The sequence below is a fragment of the Homalodisca vitripennis genome, chromosome 2 (genome assembly GCF_021130785.1).
Source record: "Homalodisca vitripennis isolate AUS2020 chromosome 2, UT_GWSS_2.1, whole genome shotgun sequence".
Taxonomy (NCBI): Eukaryota; Metazoa; Arthropoda; class Insecta; order Hemiptera; family Cicadellidae; genus Homalodisca; species Homalodisca vitripennis.
The window spans coordinates 146,615,322-146,635,263 of NC_060208.1; the positions used below are offsets into that span (position 1 = coordinate 146,615,322).

Below are 19,942 nucleotides of genomic sequence, written 5' to 3' on the forward strand. Positions count from 1 at the left end.
ATTTTGCACCACGGTAATACAATTGAAAGCCACTCCAACCACGTATAGTTTCAGGCACAAATGAACACTAATGTTATATCAGCCCATCAGTGTTTGGCCCTTATTTGCGTTTTATATAGCACAAATGTTTTCCACCAAATTTTAATCATCTGTTTGTATGATGAAATTATGGATGAATTAGAGCTGTGTGCTAAAATTTGACCTTATTTATATACTTTATATTCATATTTTATTAAATACATGTTCATTGTTCTTCATGTAGTTCAAAACAACAGTCTCAATCACTATCAAAATGAATTTTATTATATTGGTAAGAATTGGTAATGTAAACAAGCTTCCTATGTGTGAACTAAACAATATTTATATGTTGGTTACAATGAAGAAGAGTAAAAGCACAATAATTTTATAACTAAATAAACATGACCATGCATACAAGCGCAGCCCAAATGTAATTCATCTTAAATAATGTTCTTGATGTCTGCCAAAGAAATGGTACAACTGACTCATGCTTGTATTGTAACTGTTCTTCCAAAATATCTAGATGGTGTATTGGAGCTAAAAGTAATATTTATCACTCTATACTTATTCACTCAAATATTCTATTTTCAGCACCGCTGTATTAATAGAGTTAATAGATCCATCCACATAACAGCTTACTTCATTAAATAAAATAAAAACAGTGCAGTTCATACATTTATGAATTGAGTAGTTTTAATAAAGAAATACAATTATTTGGTGACTAATATTTCCCAAAGGGTTAAGGACATAAAAAACACAAAACAATCCATAATTAATTTAAACCAGTAAAAAAAGGAAACTAATTCAAGAGTTTCATTTCTCAACAACAAACAAAAACAATTACCACACAACAATTTCCTAAATTACAGCAAACAAAAATGTACAGTATGTACAAAGTCAACGCAAGCCTTTCTAATTGACATTAAGGTGCTAATGACTTAGTACGGAAGAAAATTCTTGGAGCAATTAGAAAACTGTTTAGCTACATATAACTAAAAATAATTCTATATTTGCCAATACTACTATTATATTTTGTACAAGGCCTTTTGAAATCAATCATTGTCAGGCCAGATAATGAAACTATTTGTGGAGTAGTTTGATGATGAAATCGCTCATTTAGAAAAGCCTTGCATCAAATATAAAAGTACAATTGAAAATTGTAAAATCATTATTGTTTACTTTTTTATAATAAAATAATTTGCTATGAAAACAATGCATTTAAAACTTATGTGTTAAGACAGTATTAAAAAATTTCTTACATTTCATAATTTGAATACCAATGTCAACACTAGAGTTCTCATAATTATGTTCTACATATTATTGTTAACTTGTTATTTTTTAAATAACTACTACATTTTCGTCTTCTTTTACAATGGTTTGTTTTTCTAAGCTTATGGAATTTTAATTGGTATTATGTAATGTTTAAGTTTATACTATGTCCAAACCCTTATTCTATGTTTGAATTGGCCTTCCTAAGAATCCAACCTGTGACCTTTCAGTTGGACAACCACAGCCTTATTACTAGGTTACAGAGAAATACAATAGAACACAGTGCACATATGGAAATACAAGTTTCCTGATTGACTGGGTATGTATTATCTTATAACACTATCCTATCTTATTAACATGTATATTGTTACAGAATTAATACAAAAAATTCTTGTACATCTCTGTTCCCCCCTTGTAATTATAAAGTTATACAAAGTAACTAACTCAAATACTCCACTGCCACAAACATGATACTTTCCAACAAGTTACAAACTACAAATGCAGGAATGGACTGTTAGTTGACAACCATAGTGTAATTATAATTATAAGACTGAACATTGATTTGAATTTTCAGTACTATTTAATTATTTTATTGTAGCATGTTTTTCTAATATTTATAGTATAAAACAGGTTTCAAACAACTTGCTCTTATTTAATCTGTAATAAAATTTAATTACATAGTAAATTAAGAAACAATAGTGTTTACATCTAAACTATTGTTTTGTCTATTCTAAGAACAATTAAAAGCTATTATTTAAAAAAAGATAATTTAAAAATCATGCCAATCACCTATGTTTATATTCAGTAAAAATTTAATGGGACCATACACATTTTCGAGACCAGAGTCATGCATGAAGAAATATACATGAGCAAAATAACCAGATATTGCTCACGAAGCAGGTAAGGATGACCTTTAATAGAAAAAATTATTGTGTTTAAAAAGGGGAGAAATATTTTCTTTTGAAGGCATAAATTTTGGATGACACAATTTCAGTCAAAAAATTGACTTACATATTTGTATGTATGTGTGTGTCTGAAGAACCAAAACATACTGAATGGTTTGGCCACTTTTGATAACAGGACAGATCACAGAGTCCACATTCCAGAAGACAAATCAAACAGCTGACCAGTTTTTTAGTAAGACTCTTTTTGGGGCTACCTAGATATGAAAAATAGGACTTGAACTCACAAGATATTTGCAACAAATTGTCATCTGAATCACATCAGGTTGTTAGGTGCTCCAGAGACTGAAGAGAGATACTTCCAGTTTTCCAAGGTGGTAGAAAATGCCTTGTAATATGCTTCTGTAATGCCTTGTGGAGAAGATAGCATCCAGTTCACAACTCTTTGTCGAATATGTGGAGTTACCTACATATGAGAAAGCCAATCCATCAAGGGAAGGAGGGAGTAAATGGGTGCCATCACAACCTGACATGAGGATTCAAGTCAAACATATGACCAGAGTTCAGGCTAACATCTACACATGTTCTACCCATTCTACACGGATATTGTTGCAAAACTGTACAACAGACGCCGTCAATAGTAAAAAGGATATATTCTGTACTCAACCCATGGCTCTGCACTCAGGTCACTCAGGCTTGAATGGCCCAGCAGACAGAATACATACAACTAAAGTTACCAATTCCTGACGAGAGGCCAGTGTATGACATGGACAGACCACCTAGATAGAAATGAAATGTTCGCAAGGATGTCATGCTTATACACTTGTCTCACGCAGTGTTTAGGACATGTATGAATTCTGCTGCACCTTCGAGTAATTATATGTATAGTATATATTTAATATGCTATTTGAACTAGTATACATAGAACATGACATAGAACATAGAGAACATGTGTACACATAAAGAATATAAATATATGGTACGACACTTAGCTATTATAATCTACACTAAATCTGCTTATAAAAAAAATATTTCAAATCGTTAATAAAAATCCATTTAAAAAATGTTTTAGAATTGCTAATTGAATTTATTTATGTTTGCATTTAGTTCTTTATGCAAAGGTTCATTTTTAATTCCAACTCTTACGTGCTTCATGACTATCTATATTGTCTTATATAGATGGTTGAAATATTAGAAAAACATTTTTATTCATTCAGCTGAATAAATAGATCTGATTTTATGTTTTAAATGTATTATTTTGTAATTTACAAAAGTATGCTTTATAGTATAAAAACGAAACAGGGAGAACAAATTTTGTAATAGTCAAATACATTTGCATTTTCTAATGAGAAAACATAATCAAGAGTTTTCAAGACTTCTCTACAACAAATAATACATCAAAATATTATTCTTTACAATGTTGTTAATGTATTTTATCATGATTTATAACACACCCAATCAATCAGAAACATGTAATATTATAACATTTAAACACAAAATGTATTAAATTCAAGTATACATCCAAATTTTTAAGTGGAAGCAACAGAAAATATTTGTTCAGTCAAATATCAATATATGGGGTAACATAATGGTTGGTAAATATAAATGCCAACAGTGTTACAGAAAACAAATAAAAGGTTTTGTGACCTGAACCCTCTGAGGTGGATAAATAACTATACATGGGACAACTAGAAGTATTAATTGCTCTTACCATACAGTATAATCATTGCATTAATTTTTAACATTCATCCTTGTTAATCATTGGTTGCACTTACAAATTTTAGAAGTTTTAATATTACATTGTGCTCATAGTGATATCCAGCAATTATTGTTAATCTTTGGTGTTTTGGTAATTAATTTTTACCACACCTTAGTCACATATTTAATTTTAAATTTAACCCTTTCACCGCCAGAAGCCTGTATATAGGCTTTGAACAAAATTGCATTGATCGCATTATATACGAGGTCTGTCCAAAAAGTATCCGACCGCCGACCAGTAGGCTGCCGTGGTGTAACCAACCGGTTATTGGAGGGGAGGGACGAGCCTACTCCTACCCATATTAGGCATTGAATACGATCCGGTCACTCAGTGAGTCACAGCGCTCTGCATTAAATTTTGCCAAAAACTTGGCCATTCAGCATCAGAGACGATTACTATGATACAGAAAGTTTATGGTGACGTATCTATGGGCGATACACAAATAAAAGAGTGGTTTAGGTGGTTTAAAAATGGCCGCATATCAATGGAGAGTGATGACCGATCTGGCAGGCCAGAAACGACTAGAAACGCTGAAAATGTTTAACGTGTTTGTGCAGCAATTAATGAAAACCGTCGATTGACTGTCCGAGAGCTGGAAGAATACCAGGAATACCAAAATTGTCAGTTTGTAACATTTTACACAAAGATTTAAAAATGAACCGTGTTTCGGAAAATTTGTTCCTCGGCTGCTGACAGAAGACCAAAAGAACTGTCGACTTATTCAGCGTTTTTTGGCCAAACACGACATCAACCAACTACGACAGCCTCCCTACAGTCCTGACATAGCTCCTTGTGACTTCGGGCTATTCCGAAATTAAAAATTCCTTTGAAGGGAAAATGATTTGACGATGTTGAACAAATAAAACAAAATGCGACGAAGGACCTGTTAGCCATTCCGCAAAATGAATTTAAGGAGTGTTTCCGGAAGTGGAAGGAGCGTTGGAATAAGGTAGTGGCTTGTGGAGGGGAGTACTTTGAAGGGGACCAGATTGCTGTTGCCGCCGAGTAACGTCAGTTCATGCCAGACGTCAAGGTCGGATACTTTTTGGACAAACCTTGTATATATATTGTTTATTAACTCCACATTAAAGGGTAACCTTTTAGCATTTTACAAACACACGCCGCTTGACTATATATATATATATATATATATATATATATATATATATATAGGCTCTTAGCGGTCAATAAGGGTATGTATGTGTATATATATATATAATTTTAAATGTTTCTTCAAAAATCATTGTTTGTCACAATTTTTCTAAAAAACAAAAATAATTTACTTGTGGAAGACTTTTTGTAATTACAGTACAATATTATCTGCTGCAAAATAAAATAATTATCACAAGAACTGAGTGAATTGTTATCAAAATATAAAGAAATTTTTTAAAAAGCTCACTGCTGTGGATCTTCAATGTTTTCCCTAATAAAACACCTACTATTTACACTATGAACATTATACAATGTAAAATAACATTATGAAACAAACTCTACAACAAAGTATGACACTACAAGGATAACGGTGTTGTCAACTAAGAAACAAGGATGAACTGAACATCTATCAATTAAAAAAAAAAAAAACAATAATAGAAGACAGCTGTTCAAATATCTACACATAGAGTCAACATAGTTATATTGTATGAAAATTTACTGTAAAAAATTATATATATATATATATATATTCTACAAATACCAAGTACAAAACATATATCTGTCAAATTATGGAAAAAATACACAAAGCACTAGAAAAACAGGCATCAGATAGCTGGTCCTTAAAGAGTAAAACTTAGTTTGTTATCTCAAGTGTTTGGTTATTTACCCACCTAGGACGAGAGCAGATTTTAAAGCTCAACTATTAACTATGGTAAATATTCATAACAAACCCTGCATCCTGTCAAATCATTCAATGTCAAAAATCAACTCTACAGAAAAGATACGTATGTAATTATGAATTACATGTTTCCTTACTTTTTCACAAAACTCTTATATCAAACTTGCTCTAAAGCCATTATTGTAAGTGTTTCCTGTACTCCAATTCCAGACTTAAAAAATACACAAACAAGAATAATATACTCTTTCAATAGGAATAACATTAACAATAAAAAGTTAGGTTTGTGCACTTTTTATAAATTATTATAATAATATGATAAACAAATATATTTTTGACATAGTACAGTAACTTTGGGGAGCATCTTTTACTTGAAAGATAATTATATAAATTCTGAACTTAATATGACTAGTTGTGCTATAATATCTCACTTATCAATAAATTACACAAATACAATTCTTGCTTACCTAAAGCAATTACATAAAATGAATACAGACACACAAAGATTATGTAAAATAATTAAGTACTGTATGTATAGTTTGCAAAAGATGTGAAATCAGGTTCAATAAAAACATTTGATTTATTCACGGTAATGATTTTCAAGCAGTACTAGTTTAATACAAGAATAATATAAAGTCAAAAGCCAGCTATAGATACAAAATAGATTGATTTTGAACACAAAAATACACATTTACTCAAACTGATCTATTGCTGTATTATCACACAGAGATATAGACGAAGATGCACTTCGTTGTCACAAGACGAAAAAATTCAAAGACAAAAGTTCACTACATTGGTGTTATATTGGTAATTAATATTGCTAATTTCAGTTACAAAAGATAACAGGTTAAACTAATAAGTATATATTTTATCCCTTCCAGCACCTTCCTTTTAGATAGTTACAGAATTTTATATTGCTATTTATTTTATATCAGTAATTAAGGAATTGGGTAACATAATAATCTCAAAAAGCCAATACCAAACCACACCTGCAGTTCCAAATGAAATCTGTTTTTTTTTTCTTCACCATAAAGTGTAATATTTTTACATTAAGAGATTAATTATTACTACTGTATTAAAGTTGTTTTTATTATTTTAATTGTTCCAGACTCTGACTGTATAGAAAAATACAGAAAAGGATTAAATATAAATTACCACGGGAATACTAAAATTATATTGATCTTTTAAGACTGACAGCCTATTTATAAATAATTTTATAGCCAAAAAAATAAAAAGGCCAATTTCAATAATATTTCACACAATAACAGTTTCAATCTAAATCAAGTAATTTCATTACAGTAAAAGCTACACGATAGATCAGCCTTATAAATGCTTATAGCTGTATAACAACCGGTAGATTAGTTAAGCCTACTTAGTCTACAGTAAGACACATATTTGGGATCGAGGTACAAAGATTCTGTCAGATATAAGTAGGTGAATCCTTGAGGCTTGTGCCACAGGCGTCACAAGTGGTGACTCCCTTCTCGTTAACTAGAGTGCACTGAGGGCACTGTCTCCCGCCACTGGCCAGTGGCTTTGATTCTCCCCCTTTGCTTCGACTCTTCCCGCACATCTCACAGATATCCTTCCCTCCTGAATTGTGGAAAGTGCAGGCCACACATTCCCATTTGTCAGTATGTTTCAACCTAAGTTTCCTTGCTTCGGTAAACTTTGAATCTTCAGGTTTTTTCATGTCCCTTGAAATGCTTTGCGTCTGCTTTGGACTACTGCTTGCAGGTGGTGAAGAATTGTCATAAAGGCTGACTCGGTTCTCTTTTTTCTTTGTGTCTCCATCACTATCAAGTCGAAGTTTACTCAATGCCTCATTAATTTTCAAAGGCCTCTGTTCTGGGACAGTGAGTTGATGCAGGTCGTCCAAACTGAATGCTTTTAATGCATCATCCAAATCCATAGGAGATGGCGGCCTCTTGTGTTCCTTCTTTTTTTCAACAACAGCCTCTTCTCTTTTCTTCCCTCCATTCTTCTCCTCCAGTCTTTGGTAAACGTAGCCCCAGCTTTCCCAGTTGCACTCCTTGTTTTTGCCACTCTTTCGACTCCCAAGATCATCCGAGGTGGTCGATCTGCTATACATATCTGAAGGATACCTTTCTCCGTTCTTCCTGGCTTCGTGTTCCACTCGATGATCCGATGAGCTTCTGCGGTGAGTATTGGGATTGTAGGTAGGGGGATCATGAGGGGTGTCCAGCTCTATTAACTGGGCAGTCGGCACGGAACAGGAGTAGTTAGACATTACAAGAGGTGGCGGAGGGACAGGCAGGGGGATATAGCCGTTCTGAACTGGGTAGTAACTACCACCATACACCTCATGAGGCTTGATGTGGTAGATTGGGTATGGCGGAGGTATGGGTTGCTGAGGGCTCACAACTCCGTACCTAGGGTTGGGCAGGGTGTAGTTGTAGTGATACCTGGCAGCATACGGACAATGGTCTATAGGATGGTGGTACCTGGCAACTGTATTGTAGTTTTCCATCTGGTTCCTGTACTGCTGCTCCTCATACCTTCTCTGATGCAACCTAAAAAATTGCATATACTGTTAACCAAATCATTTTTAGCAACTGATTAAAATTGTATTGAATTACAACAATAAATAGATTTTCCTAGTTCAGTTACATGCATATCGGATAACAAAAGAAAATTTCCTATAAAACCCTGCCACTAGCCAATGCTATGGTACTTAAAAAGACATACAATAATAAATTCCCCCCAAAGATTATCCTGAAAGTGGCTTCTCAGAGGGGAAAACCACTCATATCTGCATCAGCTCTCATATCATCATTTCTATGAGGTGTTCTCAATAGAAGGTTTGCACCTCAGATAAGGAGGTGTTCACCAAGAGTGTTGCTTTTGTTCAAATTTATAGCAATTGGTTGTTGTATCTGACTTCGAGGCTGAGGATTGGCATCACTGAGGGGGTGGACCTTATATAACCCTCCAAGATCTTCTCAGGATCAGCCGTCTTCTGGTCAGGAAGGATCCTACAAGCTTCCTGAAAGCCATTGTCACACGGAATAGCAGAGTCTCTGTGGAGAACCAGAAGGTTGTGGGGCAGAGAAATCCAGAACTAGAGGATGTTCATCGGAATATCATTGGGTATGAGGGTTGATCTTGAGGGTTAGGGTATTTCAGATCAACCTTCAACACAACAAGGCGGCATTGGTTGTGTTCTGCATACCTTTCTGGCAGAAAACATTAATGTTCAAAATACAAGAGCATGTATTACCTACATACTTGTTATCTCTAGTTGTTGTAAAATGTGGATAACGCTCCTATGTTCTGTACCAGGGTGAGGAGAAAGGTAATAATAAATCAATGAACATAGAAGGCATAGTCAATAAGATACATGATTGGCATTTGTCTGACAAACTATACCACTCTGATCATGCTCACATCAGCTTCAGGTTTGGGGGACTGAAGTTAGAAAGTATCATTTACAGGAAACTGAGGAATACAGACGGGGTGCTATACAAGAAGAACCTGAAGGAAATACTTGAATCCTGTAGTAACAGAGATACGATTCCCAACTCAGTTCATCTGGAATATCTGTTTATAACTCGATTTCTCTTGTTGTAAAGAATAACTTAATATCTTATATAGCCTGGTAGATTTCTGAACTGCCACCATGAAAATACAGTCAGAGCTCTATTCAAGAGAGCAAACACTTGGAAGTATTTGGGCAATGACTTATCATGAGGTATAAATGTAAAGTTTGCACACATCCAAAATATTTCTGGAAGAAATTATGCACTGATATTGAGTGTGTGGGACTGTACAAGGTTACAGAAATCACTAGCCAAATACCCTAACTTGCAGCTTAATAATATTAAGAATGACTGAGGCGAATACACTTCTGATCCAGACGGAATACTGAATCTAATAATATTCACTTTGTAGACTGAATTATCCATGATGATGATCAACAACTTCATAGTAAGGAGAGATCTGCATAGCATGCCAATCAGTAAGTTTGACACACTAGGCAACCTTCATAAGGGTTGAGTGGGCAATAAATTGGTTTAGGTCCTATTAATCTCTTGTGAGGACAGTTGAGATGTCTAGGAACTGGACCTTCTTCCTTGTTTGTTCAGGGCATCTGCAGTCCTAAGGTACATTAGGAAATTCAAATCTGCAATACAAACCATAAAATATGGAGTACCACAAGGGTCAATTTTGGGTCCTTTACTGTTTCTGTGTTACATGAATGGAATGCCCAAAATAGTCCCTCAAAATTTGTATATTTGTCAGTTTGCGGATGATACTAATATTACAGTACCTGGTAGTTCAGAAGAAGACATTGAAATATCTGCTCACATCAGCATAAATTTAGTAAAACAATATTTAGATGGCAAAAAATTACTTTTAAATTCCACCAAATCGAATTTTATTTCTTTTTCTACAAGACAAACCAGAACCAAAATTAATATTGGCATCAATGTAAACGAAGACGAAGTAAGCCAAGTTGAATGCACCAAATTTTTAGGATTTTTAATTGATGAAAATCTTTCCTGGAATAAACATGTTGACCATATTATTCATAAAATGTCTTCCAGTATTTATGCACTGAGACAATTGTAAAGGGTTTGTATTTTACAAACTTTACAATCCGTATATTTTTCTCTATTGCATTCACACTTATTATATGGAATAAGCATATGTGGCGCGACAACAAAAAAGAATCTGGATAGGTTACTAGTTCAACAAAAAAGAGCTCTACGGGTTATCCTTAGGCTTAAAAAGACTGACTCTGTTAGGAAATTATTTACAGAAAATGGAATTTTAACGGTATACAGTTTATATATTCATTAAACAGTTCTTTATACGAAACAAGAAGAAAACAACACCACTCCAACTCTAGTTAGTCATCAATACAACACAAGGCATAACAGAAATGTCCCACAACATAAGTTTTTCAAAAGAAAACTGATTTTATGGGACATAAGTTCTTTAACAACCTAACAAGAGAGAAAAAGAACAAAACTTAAAAAAAATGAAATGAAATTAAAATCTTACTTGCTGAAACTAGCACTTTATTCTTTTGAGGAATGTTTGGAAAGAAGGTAAATTGGGAGGTAACTATTTTATATATATACTTTGTTGTTATCTTTATATAATTAAATTAATGGTATTTTAACGGCAAATTTGTGTTATTATTTTACGGTATTCTTATTATGATGATTCTTATTATGAAAGTAATATTACTTGACACTATTCTTGTACATGATGTGCATTTCACGAATAAAGACTTTTTGAATCTTGAATCTTGTACATTTCTTTCTTTGTCCCAGAGATTGTCTAGGCTGGTATTTGCACCAAAACAGAATGTGCATGTCTTGTATCAGTTTAAATCCTTTATATATTAATCCATTTGTCCTTTTTTTTACAGACTCTTGAGAAAAAGTTTATCACGGTTTACTAAGCAGGAGAAAGTTGTTTAACACCTGCTTTTTAACTGCTCAGTGCATTTGGAATTTTGAATAAAACTCAATTTTTTCAGAACAACATAATTGGGTTTTTTTACAGGGCTACTGAAATTTTAAACTGTTATACTTCATTGCATACTTCTAGAGTCCCCAATACATCCCTTGAAGCTTAAGTGTATGTGCAATAGGCCTTCACTAATAATACTAAAACTTGGAAAAATCACGTATTGAAGAGTACCTGTAAGTTAATCCTCTAACTGCAAGTTCCGGAGTACAAATATGAGTCTCCCTGTATTGTAATACTTCCAGCCAAGTGCAAGTTGGTAGAACCTTCACAACTTCTGCATAAATGCTCCGAATTATCTATAACAAACATTGTATTAACTAATCACTAAAAACTTTTGTACCGTAAGAATGTCTTGTTTTCTGCAGGCATTAAAAAAATTAAATTATATGTTGAACAAGGTTGTTACTCATTTCCAGGAATACAAGTCCCTGAGATTTCCAGGTGTTTCAGACCAAACTCCAGGAATTTCCAGAGATATCGAAGAATGAATGTAAAAAGATTTGAATGCAAAGCAGCAACTTTTATTAGTAATTAAAGAGGCCACAGTATCCCTTGATGACCTTGAGTTTAGTTTCATATGACCAATGATAATTTCAAGCTGTTGTCATGACCTTATTTTTAATCAGATACATATGAATTGTATATCATTGTACTTTTTATTTTAATCCATTATCTCGTTTAGGTAGGTCAGGAGAATTGTTTAAGAATTGGTTTGCCTCTGGTATGGGCGCCAGCTAGTCTTGCATCTGTAAACAACACCATTTAGTTACAGCCAAAATTCACATTATCAATATTGTTTTGTTTTGCTGGATATAATGGTTAATGTAATAGTAGAGCAATGAATTATTATGAAATTTAACTTTATTATAATTTACTGAAAGAAGTGTATGGCAGTGAATGTTATTGCAGGCACGTGTTTTTGAATGGTTTAAGTATTTTAAAGGTGGCAGAGAAGACGTTGAAGATGTTACACAGCCAGGTCGCCCTTCAACATCAAAAACAGATGTAAATGTAAAAAAGTCAGCAATTTGGTTCGGTCTGACCGTCGAATAAGTATTCTCGCAATTGGTGAAACTGTAGGTACTGATAAAGAATATGTACGGAAAATTTTACATGACAGTTTAAACATGTGATAAGTGTGTGCTAAGATTCTAACGTTTGAACAACAAGAAACTTACACAAATGTTTGAACATAGTAGTTTGTTTACTTATGATCCAGACAAAAAGCGCCAATCCATGTAATGAAAGTGTCCAACTTCACAACAAGCCAAAATTCTCGAATGAGCAAGTCCAAATTTAAAGCTATGATGATTTTTCTTTTATATCCGTGAGATTGTGTACCTTTACTGGGTTCCTGAAAGTCAAACAATTAATATTACAACCTCGAGGTACTTTCTAAACTATATCAGAGTCAGGAAAAAGCCTGCAAATCATGGGTTCTCCACCAAGACAATGCACAAGCTCATTCCGCGTTATCTTTCAAAAGGTTCTTAGACAAGAACAGAATCCCAGTGTTAGAACATCCACCTTATTCATCAGATCTTGCACCATGTGACTTCTACCTGTTCCCTAAGGTGAAATCTGCATTAAAAGGAACAAGATTTGTGTCTGTGGGTTATAAAAGAAAAAGCGGCACGTGCCCTGAAGAAACTGAAAGTAGGTGACTTCCAGCACTGTTTCCAACAATGGAAAATTTGAATGGAGTGTTGTAGGGATAGAGAATAAGTGTATATTGAAGGTGGCAATAAGTGATTATGTATAATTAAAATAAAATTGTTTTACGTCAGTCTCATTATTTAACCCTTTCCGGGCCAGGCAGCAATATATTGCCGCCATAGATCGCGTCTGAAAAGTGCCAAGCAGCAAAATATTGCCGTCGGTGACATGTGCGAAAAGCGCCAGGTGGCAATATATAGTCTCCTTGATATTCATCGTTTTTTTTTAAATAAATACAACATCAAATGATTAAAGTTTTATGTTTTTTTATTCCCTTGTATTGTAGATAATTAATATGAATATCAATTATATTTTGGAGGTCTTTGCATTTTTATTTTGTAATTGTCACGTGACATTATCAGCTGACTTGATCTTTTGTTGTTGCTTTAGTGTAATCGTACTATTATATGCTAGATTCTTCTTCATTATTTTATTTTGTGGTTGTAAATATTAGTAGTATTTGTTGTTATGTGCTTAGCTATTGTGTTTAGTAGTTACAATGACTGACAATTTGCGATCTCACGGAAGTGAAATTGTAAATAGCACATTTGTAAATAGAAAAAGTGTAAATAAATTTCAAATAAAATTGTGTAAATATTTCTTGGTAAATAGTGTTTTTTTAACTGTATTGAAACTGTTTATGGATCCTACAATCATCTGTTTACCGGTACATCCATAACGTGAATATTTATTTTAAGTTTCTTGCAATGCAAGAGTCAGTTGCTGTAACACTTATAAAATGTACAATAATGCGTATTTATACAAAATGTGTCATAAAAAATTTATTTATGAGAGAAATAACTTTTGTATGGTTGTTCCTTTCTAAATGTAAATCATAATAAAATAGATTCCCACGGTAAAATTATTTTTCCTTTTTTAGTTATCTATTAAAACATTATTTTTTTAAATTTTAAATTACTACTTAAAACTACATCTATATATATTTTTTGTTGATAGTATATATCTATACGAGTAATTTGGTGCAACTTTTAGGTCATTCTCTAATTTTTATGAAAACTTATAAATTTTAATCTAAGAGACTGCAAAATCACCAATATTAGCCTGGCACTTTTGACTAGTCACAAGGGGATATGAGATGTGAAAAAATTTTGCAACATCTCATGTTTGGTCCTGGCCCTGAAAGGGTTAACAGCCACACCTCGTATACTCTTCACATTTTGCCTCCTAAACGTAGTTCCTATATTCGCTGGATCTATGGAGCTTGTCAATCAAAAATATTAAACCTTATATAAAAGGTAATGACTATACCATAATATGAAGAGTAATGTGTTTATTTGTTGACACAATAAATAATGTTAATAAGTTAGATATAAAAAAGGCCAATAGTATAAGTTGGCTAATTGTTTAACTAATAAACGTAGTTCCTATATTCGCTGGATCTATGGAGCTTGTCAATCAAAAATATTAAACCTTATATAAAAGGTAATTACTATACCAAAATATGAAGAGTAATGTGTTTATTTGTTGACACAATAAATAATGTTAATAAGTTAGATATAAAAAAAGGCCAATAGTATAAGTTGGCTAATTGTTTAACTAATAATTAATTTTTTCTTCTAGTGCTCAAAACCCATTGCAGATCCATTTGATGTGCTGTAGATGGCACTAGTGGGTAAAAATTATTTTGAGTGCCACTAAGTCATTCCTGATTAAAGAAATGATCAGAATATCTCCACTTCTTGCAGATTACTAGTCTCAGTGGAAGTATACAAGTGCAGACAAGTTTGACAATATCATTACAACCCATATGTATTACAATCAATTTCATTAGCTTCACTACCTCTCTAATAATAACAGTCAACCTCAGACAAATGTAAATCACACTCAATAACTATACAAATATAAGAAAAAATACATAAATCAAACTAAATTTCTACAATTCACTCCTCATTGTTCTCACAAACTTAATGATAATTTTAAAATCAGTCAGCCAACATAACATAATGTCCAAGATATCTTATCTTATAAGACAAAATAAGATAAGATTTGTCCAATCAATCAATCAATTTATTGTTTTAAAACTTTTTACAAGTATTAACAACGTCAGTATTGCAGCACAACGCCAAGTCTAGATATACTTATAGATATAGATATACTATAAGTTAAATTACAGATAAACTATTACATTTTAAATTAAAATTTTTTTATAATTTGATAATTTTTGTACGTTAAGGTGTGAAAATAGTTGTTAAAATGACGCCATCAATTAGTTAATATAAATTACTTCAATTAAATGACAATTAAAACGTGTAAAACAATGGAATTAATCAACAAAACTAAAATTCAACAATTAATAAAATATTTATAAATAAACTAACAAAACAACAAATAAATAACAACAAGCAGTTATAGCGGTTAAAACTCATTTAAAATAACAAGAAAAAAGCAACATCAAATCAACACACAACATCAAAGAGTAAAGAATTCTCAAAATGCAATTGGACTAACTCCAAAATAACTCCTGATGGCTGTAAAAAGGATTCAAATTCAAATTCAGTGAACTATTCTTTTACATGAACTATCATCTATTATATGCATTGCCTAGGCCTAGTAACAAGTATCTATCCAATTACAGCATAATAATCACTGATGTCATATGGGCTGATATTAATCAATAGCTTCTTTACACTTTTCTTGAAACAATTAATTTCAAGAGATTTAAGATGAGAAGGAAGAGAGTTGTAGAGTTTAATGCCTGTTTCAGCAAAACAATTTAAAGTGGTTTTAAGATTACATTGAGATATTCTAAGAGAATTTGAGTTTCTAGTCATATGGTTATGTACAGATATATTTGTAGGTATGGCATATACATTTTTTTTATATACAACAGGCAATCTAAAATATAAAGTGCAGGTACTGTAAGAATACCAAACTTTTTAAATAAAGGTTTACAGTGAGTCCGTATGTTTACATTAGCTATAATCTTAATAGCACGTTTTTGTAAAATTAATAATTTTTTTGTGTTACAATCATTGCCCCATACAATAATTCCCTAAGACAAGAAACTATGAAGGTATGCATAGTAGACAGTAATGAGGCTGTTTGTAGTTATAATATATCTTAGCCTAATTAATATAAAAATACCCTTAGACACTTTATTGCATAACATTTCAATGTGCCTATCCCATTTGATGTTACTTTGAAGAATAACTCCTAAGATTTTCACATAGTCAACGTTTTGTTGTCTAGATGGTTTAAAAAAAAATTCTAGAGTCTGGGTTTTATCTGTATTAAGACAGAGTGAAATGTCAGCTGACCAGTCCTCGATAGTGTCACTAATATTAGAAAGAACATCTTTAGCAAATAAAATATTATTACATTTAATTTGTACAGCCAGGTCATCAGCAAACATATAAGAGCTCGCATGGTTAGTAGTAATACAACCAGGTAAATCATTTATGTAAGTGATGAAAAACAGCTAAGAAGTAGAAAATGGAAAATGTTCACTGTCATAGGTCTTACCTTTATCAAAGTTCTGTGTTTTTTATCTCTCATAAATACACTACAAAAACATGACTAAGTGATTCAATCTCAGGTAAATGTGACTTGACTGTGGATATAAATACTAAATAAGCAAATCTGTACAAAATAATGAAAATAAAATCATCTAAAATGGTTTTTATGAATTACCTGACACTCAACCAGCGCCGCGATAGAGTCACGTGACACCATGGTCACTCTGTCCGGATCCACAGGTCCATCCAGCACCATGGTGGAGCGACCAGTGTGCTTGTACCCCATAGCCTCCAACATCAGCTCTGCCCCCACCAGGTTACTTTCCAGGTTGTGTTTGTAGTAGCCACAATAAGTCTGCAATTTAACACACTCAATGTAGAAATAGAAGAAAACCACATTAACACTTGCTTAAGTAACCCTAGAATGTTAGCCCTTTTAGAACTGTACTACATAACTAATTCTTTCGTGACCAAAGACCTTCACTTGAGAAGGAAAATATTGCTGTTCATGTGTATCATATCAGTAATAAGCATATCACCCACACAAAGCCTTATCTGTACCACAAGAAAAAGAAATGAAGAAGACCTTGGATAATAATTTAACTATTAACTCGTGAATACCATCCACATATTTGATATACTGACTACTAGATTGTGACATCAGCGCTAATGCTGCTGTATTTGTCTGGGAGTGTAGATCTGAGAGTTGCAGACTGCACAATTAGTTTTCTGTCATCAGACACTTTCACAGTGCTACTGCAATCTTGCACCAACTTCCAACAATATAGCCAGCTGCTGTACAAGTAGCCAAAGTCATTAAAACTGATTTTTGTTTGACCTTAAACCCAGAATTTAAGAATTTACAGACAAGCAGCCAAAGTCTTTAAAACTGATTCTAATTTTTACCCAAAAGATAAATACAGACTCATACAATATGGGCCACCAAAATAAAACAACTTTTTTCTGTAGGAGAATATGTGTTTGCAAAACTAAGAGGCTGTCTGCAATGGCTAGCTGTCATAACTGACATAAATCTGGACAAAAGAAAAAACAAATACAGAGTAAATTTCTTTGGTAATCACAAATCAGCAGAAATAAAAAAGCTGATCTGTACTGCCTAGATCACTAAACAATTTTGGTCAACAAAAAACAGACAACTTCAGAAGCAAACTAATAAATCAGACATTACTAGAAGCAGAGCAATCTTAATACAGTCATAAATATGATGACCCACACAGTAACTCCCAAACAGGAACTTGAGAATACACAGCTGTTAGAGACACAAGTGTGCGAGCCAACCATAAACGACATCCAAACTAAAATACAGAACAGTAACGATCCTGATCTAGAAACATCTCTTTCTATTTCTGTGGAGGATGGCAACATATTTCTATCAGAAAAATATAAATTGAAGCAAGGCGTACATGATCCCGTGGGGTACTGGCATCCTCATCGGCATCAGCCACTGTCCCAGATGGGATCGTGGGTGATGTACCATCCTCGTCTTGTGCTGCAACTTCTAAGGAAGTGGCAGGGCAAGGGGAGGAAGCCATCTTCCTTTATCACTATTCCAGTGACAAGGGTAGAAAACCTTTCCCCCCTCTTGGTTTGGCCCTGAAATTGAGAGCAGTTACCTATCCCTTCCTTTCCTGATGTTCCCACCCCTACTTTACTAACAAACCCAGACTAAGGTGTTATGCGACCCGTGCTGAGAGTCTCGTGGCACTGGGGGTATATTCAGTGTCTTCAACGGAGCCTTCTGGGAACCAGGGGACACCCAGTCGTAATTACCCTTATCTTCCTAATCGGGTCACTGGGAAGATGGACTACAAACACCCGGTTCTCGTGGGAACAGAATGGAGAACGAAAAAGAAAATAAAAACAAAACTGAAACACAAGAGGTAAGCGAAACTCAACCAGAAGCAGTTACCGATTGAGCAATTAAGAGTGTCTGAGATGACCCCAATGGAGGAAGACAGACTTCTCTTGTCAGAAGGCGAAGTTCGGCCAGAAGAGCCAAAAAAGAAGAGGTGGGAAGAGGAAAACCGAGCTCTGATAAAACCACACAACGAAGCCGGTTCCTCAAAAGGGAACTTGGTTGGTGTCGGGGCCCCAGAGCAAGGGAAAACTCATTCCGTACCAGCCCGCAGGGAGGTAACGACCAATAGAGGATGACAGCGGTGTTCTAGATAAACCTACACCACAGCAGAGCAGCTACGGCAACACTCTGCCAGAAGATCCTGGCTGACGACATAGGCGTGGTCCTGATCCAAGAACCATGGACCGTTGGAAGTCGTGTGATGGGAATGAGCACCGCTAAAGGTAATTTGATATATGATTCTGGCAGTAACAACCCTAGAGCATGTATATATGTCAGTAACAAAATCAAATCACTAAAAATGGCACAAATAAGTTCTAGAGACACAGCCGTGACAGAGGTTCACTTGCAGACAGGTGATGGCAACATCAGAACCCTGTTTGCAGCGGTTTACCTCCCATACGATTCTCCAGAACCACCGCCAACTGCGGAGATGAGGTGGATTGTGGAGTTCGGAACCCTTACGCGGAGGCACCTGATTGTCGGTTGTGATGCGAATGCCCACCACACCGCTTGGGGGAGCAGCAACATCAACAATCGGGGAGAGTGCCTCTTGAATTTTATAGTAGAATCTAACTTAGTTATTATGAATCAAGGCCGTAAACCAACTTTTGCACAAAGAAGAGGTACAGGGGTAAGAGAAGAGGTCTTAGATATAACTCTGGCTAGCAACTATATTGCAACTAAAGTTTTAAACTGGAGTGTGCTAGATGAAGCATCTGCTTCAGATCATAGGTATATCACCTTTGACATGAGGTCGTACAAAATAAATGAGACCTATAGAAACCCAAAGAAAACAGATTGGGTAGCTTTCAATGCAGAGCTAAAAAGCGATCTAGTAAGGGAAAATGGGTATCAAGGGCAAGGGGTCGAGGACATGGCGAACTCTTTGCAAAACGCCATGAAAGAATCGTACCACAAAGCCTGCCCCTTGATAGAAAAAAACTCAAGGAAAAAAGCATGTTGGTGGAACCAGGGGCTGGAAACCTTGAGGAAAAACCTTCGCAGAGTATATAATACATGCAAACGTGCAGGGAACTGGGATAGGTACTCTGCTGCCCTAACAGAGTACAATAAAGAGGTGAGAAGAGCTAAGAGAAACTCGTGGAGATAATTCTGTCACAGTATTGATAAGGTACCTGACTGTGCAAAACTCCAAAAAGTCCTAGCTCGAAGCCCCATAAATGTGGTGGGTACTATACTTAGGGAAGATGGGACTCACACCAAGGATCCTGAGGAGACTCTTCAGTGTTTACTGAATACACACTTCCCAGGATCTTTTCAAACCAGTGAAACAGTTGTTAGTGAATGGCGGCGAGAACCTAGAGATAGCTCGTCTAAGGAGGACTGGCACTGTGCAAAGACTGTTAT

General features: G+C 34.3%; 1 protein-coding gene across 1 annotated transcript in view; it reads right to left on the reverse strand.

The window, feature by feature from the left end:
• Positions 1–5,787: 5,787 nt before the first annotated feature.
• The window catches only part of LOC124354858, a 31,352-nt gene continuing 17,197 nt past the window's right edge, over positions 5,788–19,942 (reverse strand). The window contains exons 4-6 of the mRNA XM_046805616.1: positions 16,649–16,828; positions 11,453–11,577; positions 5,788–8,310 (exon numbers count right to left, since the gene is read on the reverse strand). Coding sequence (XP_046661572.1) covers positions 7,197–8,310; positions 11,453–11,577; positions 16,649–16,828 — 1,419 coding nt within the window. The 3' untranslated portion in view covers positions 5,788–7,196. The remainder of the gene's footprint in view (positions 8,311–11,452; positions 11,578–16,648; positions 16,829–19,942) is intronic.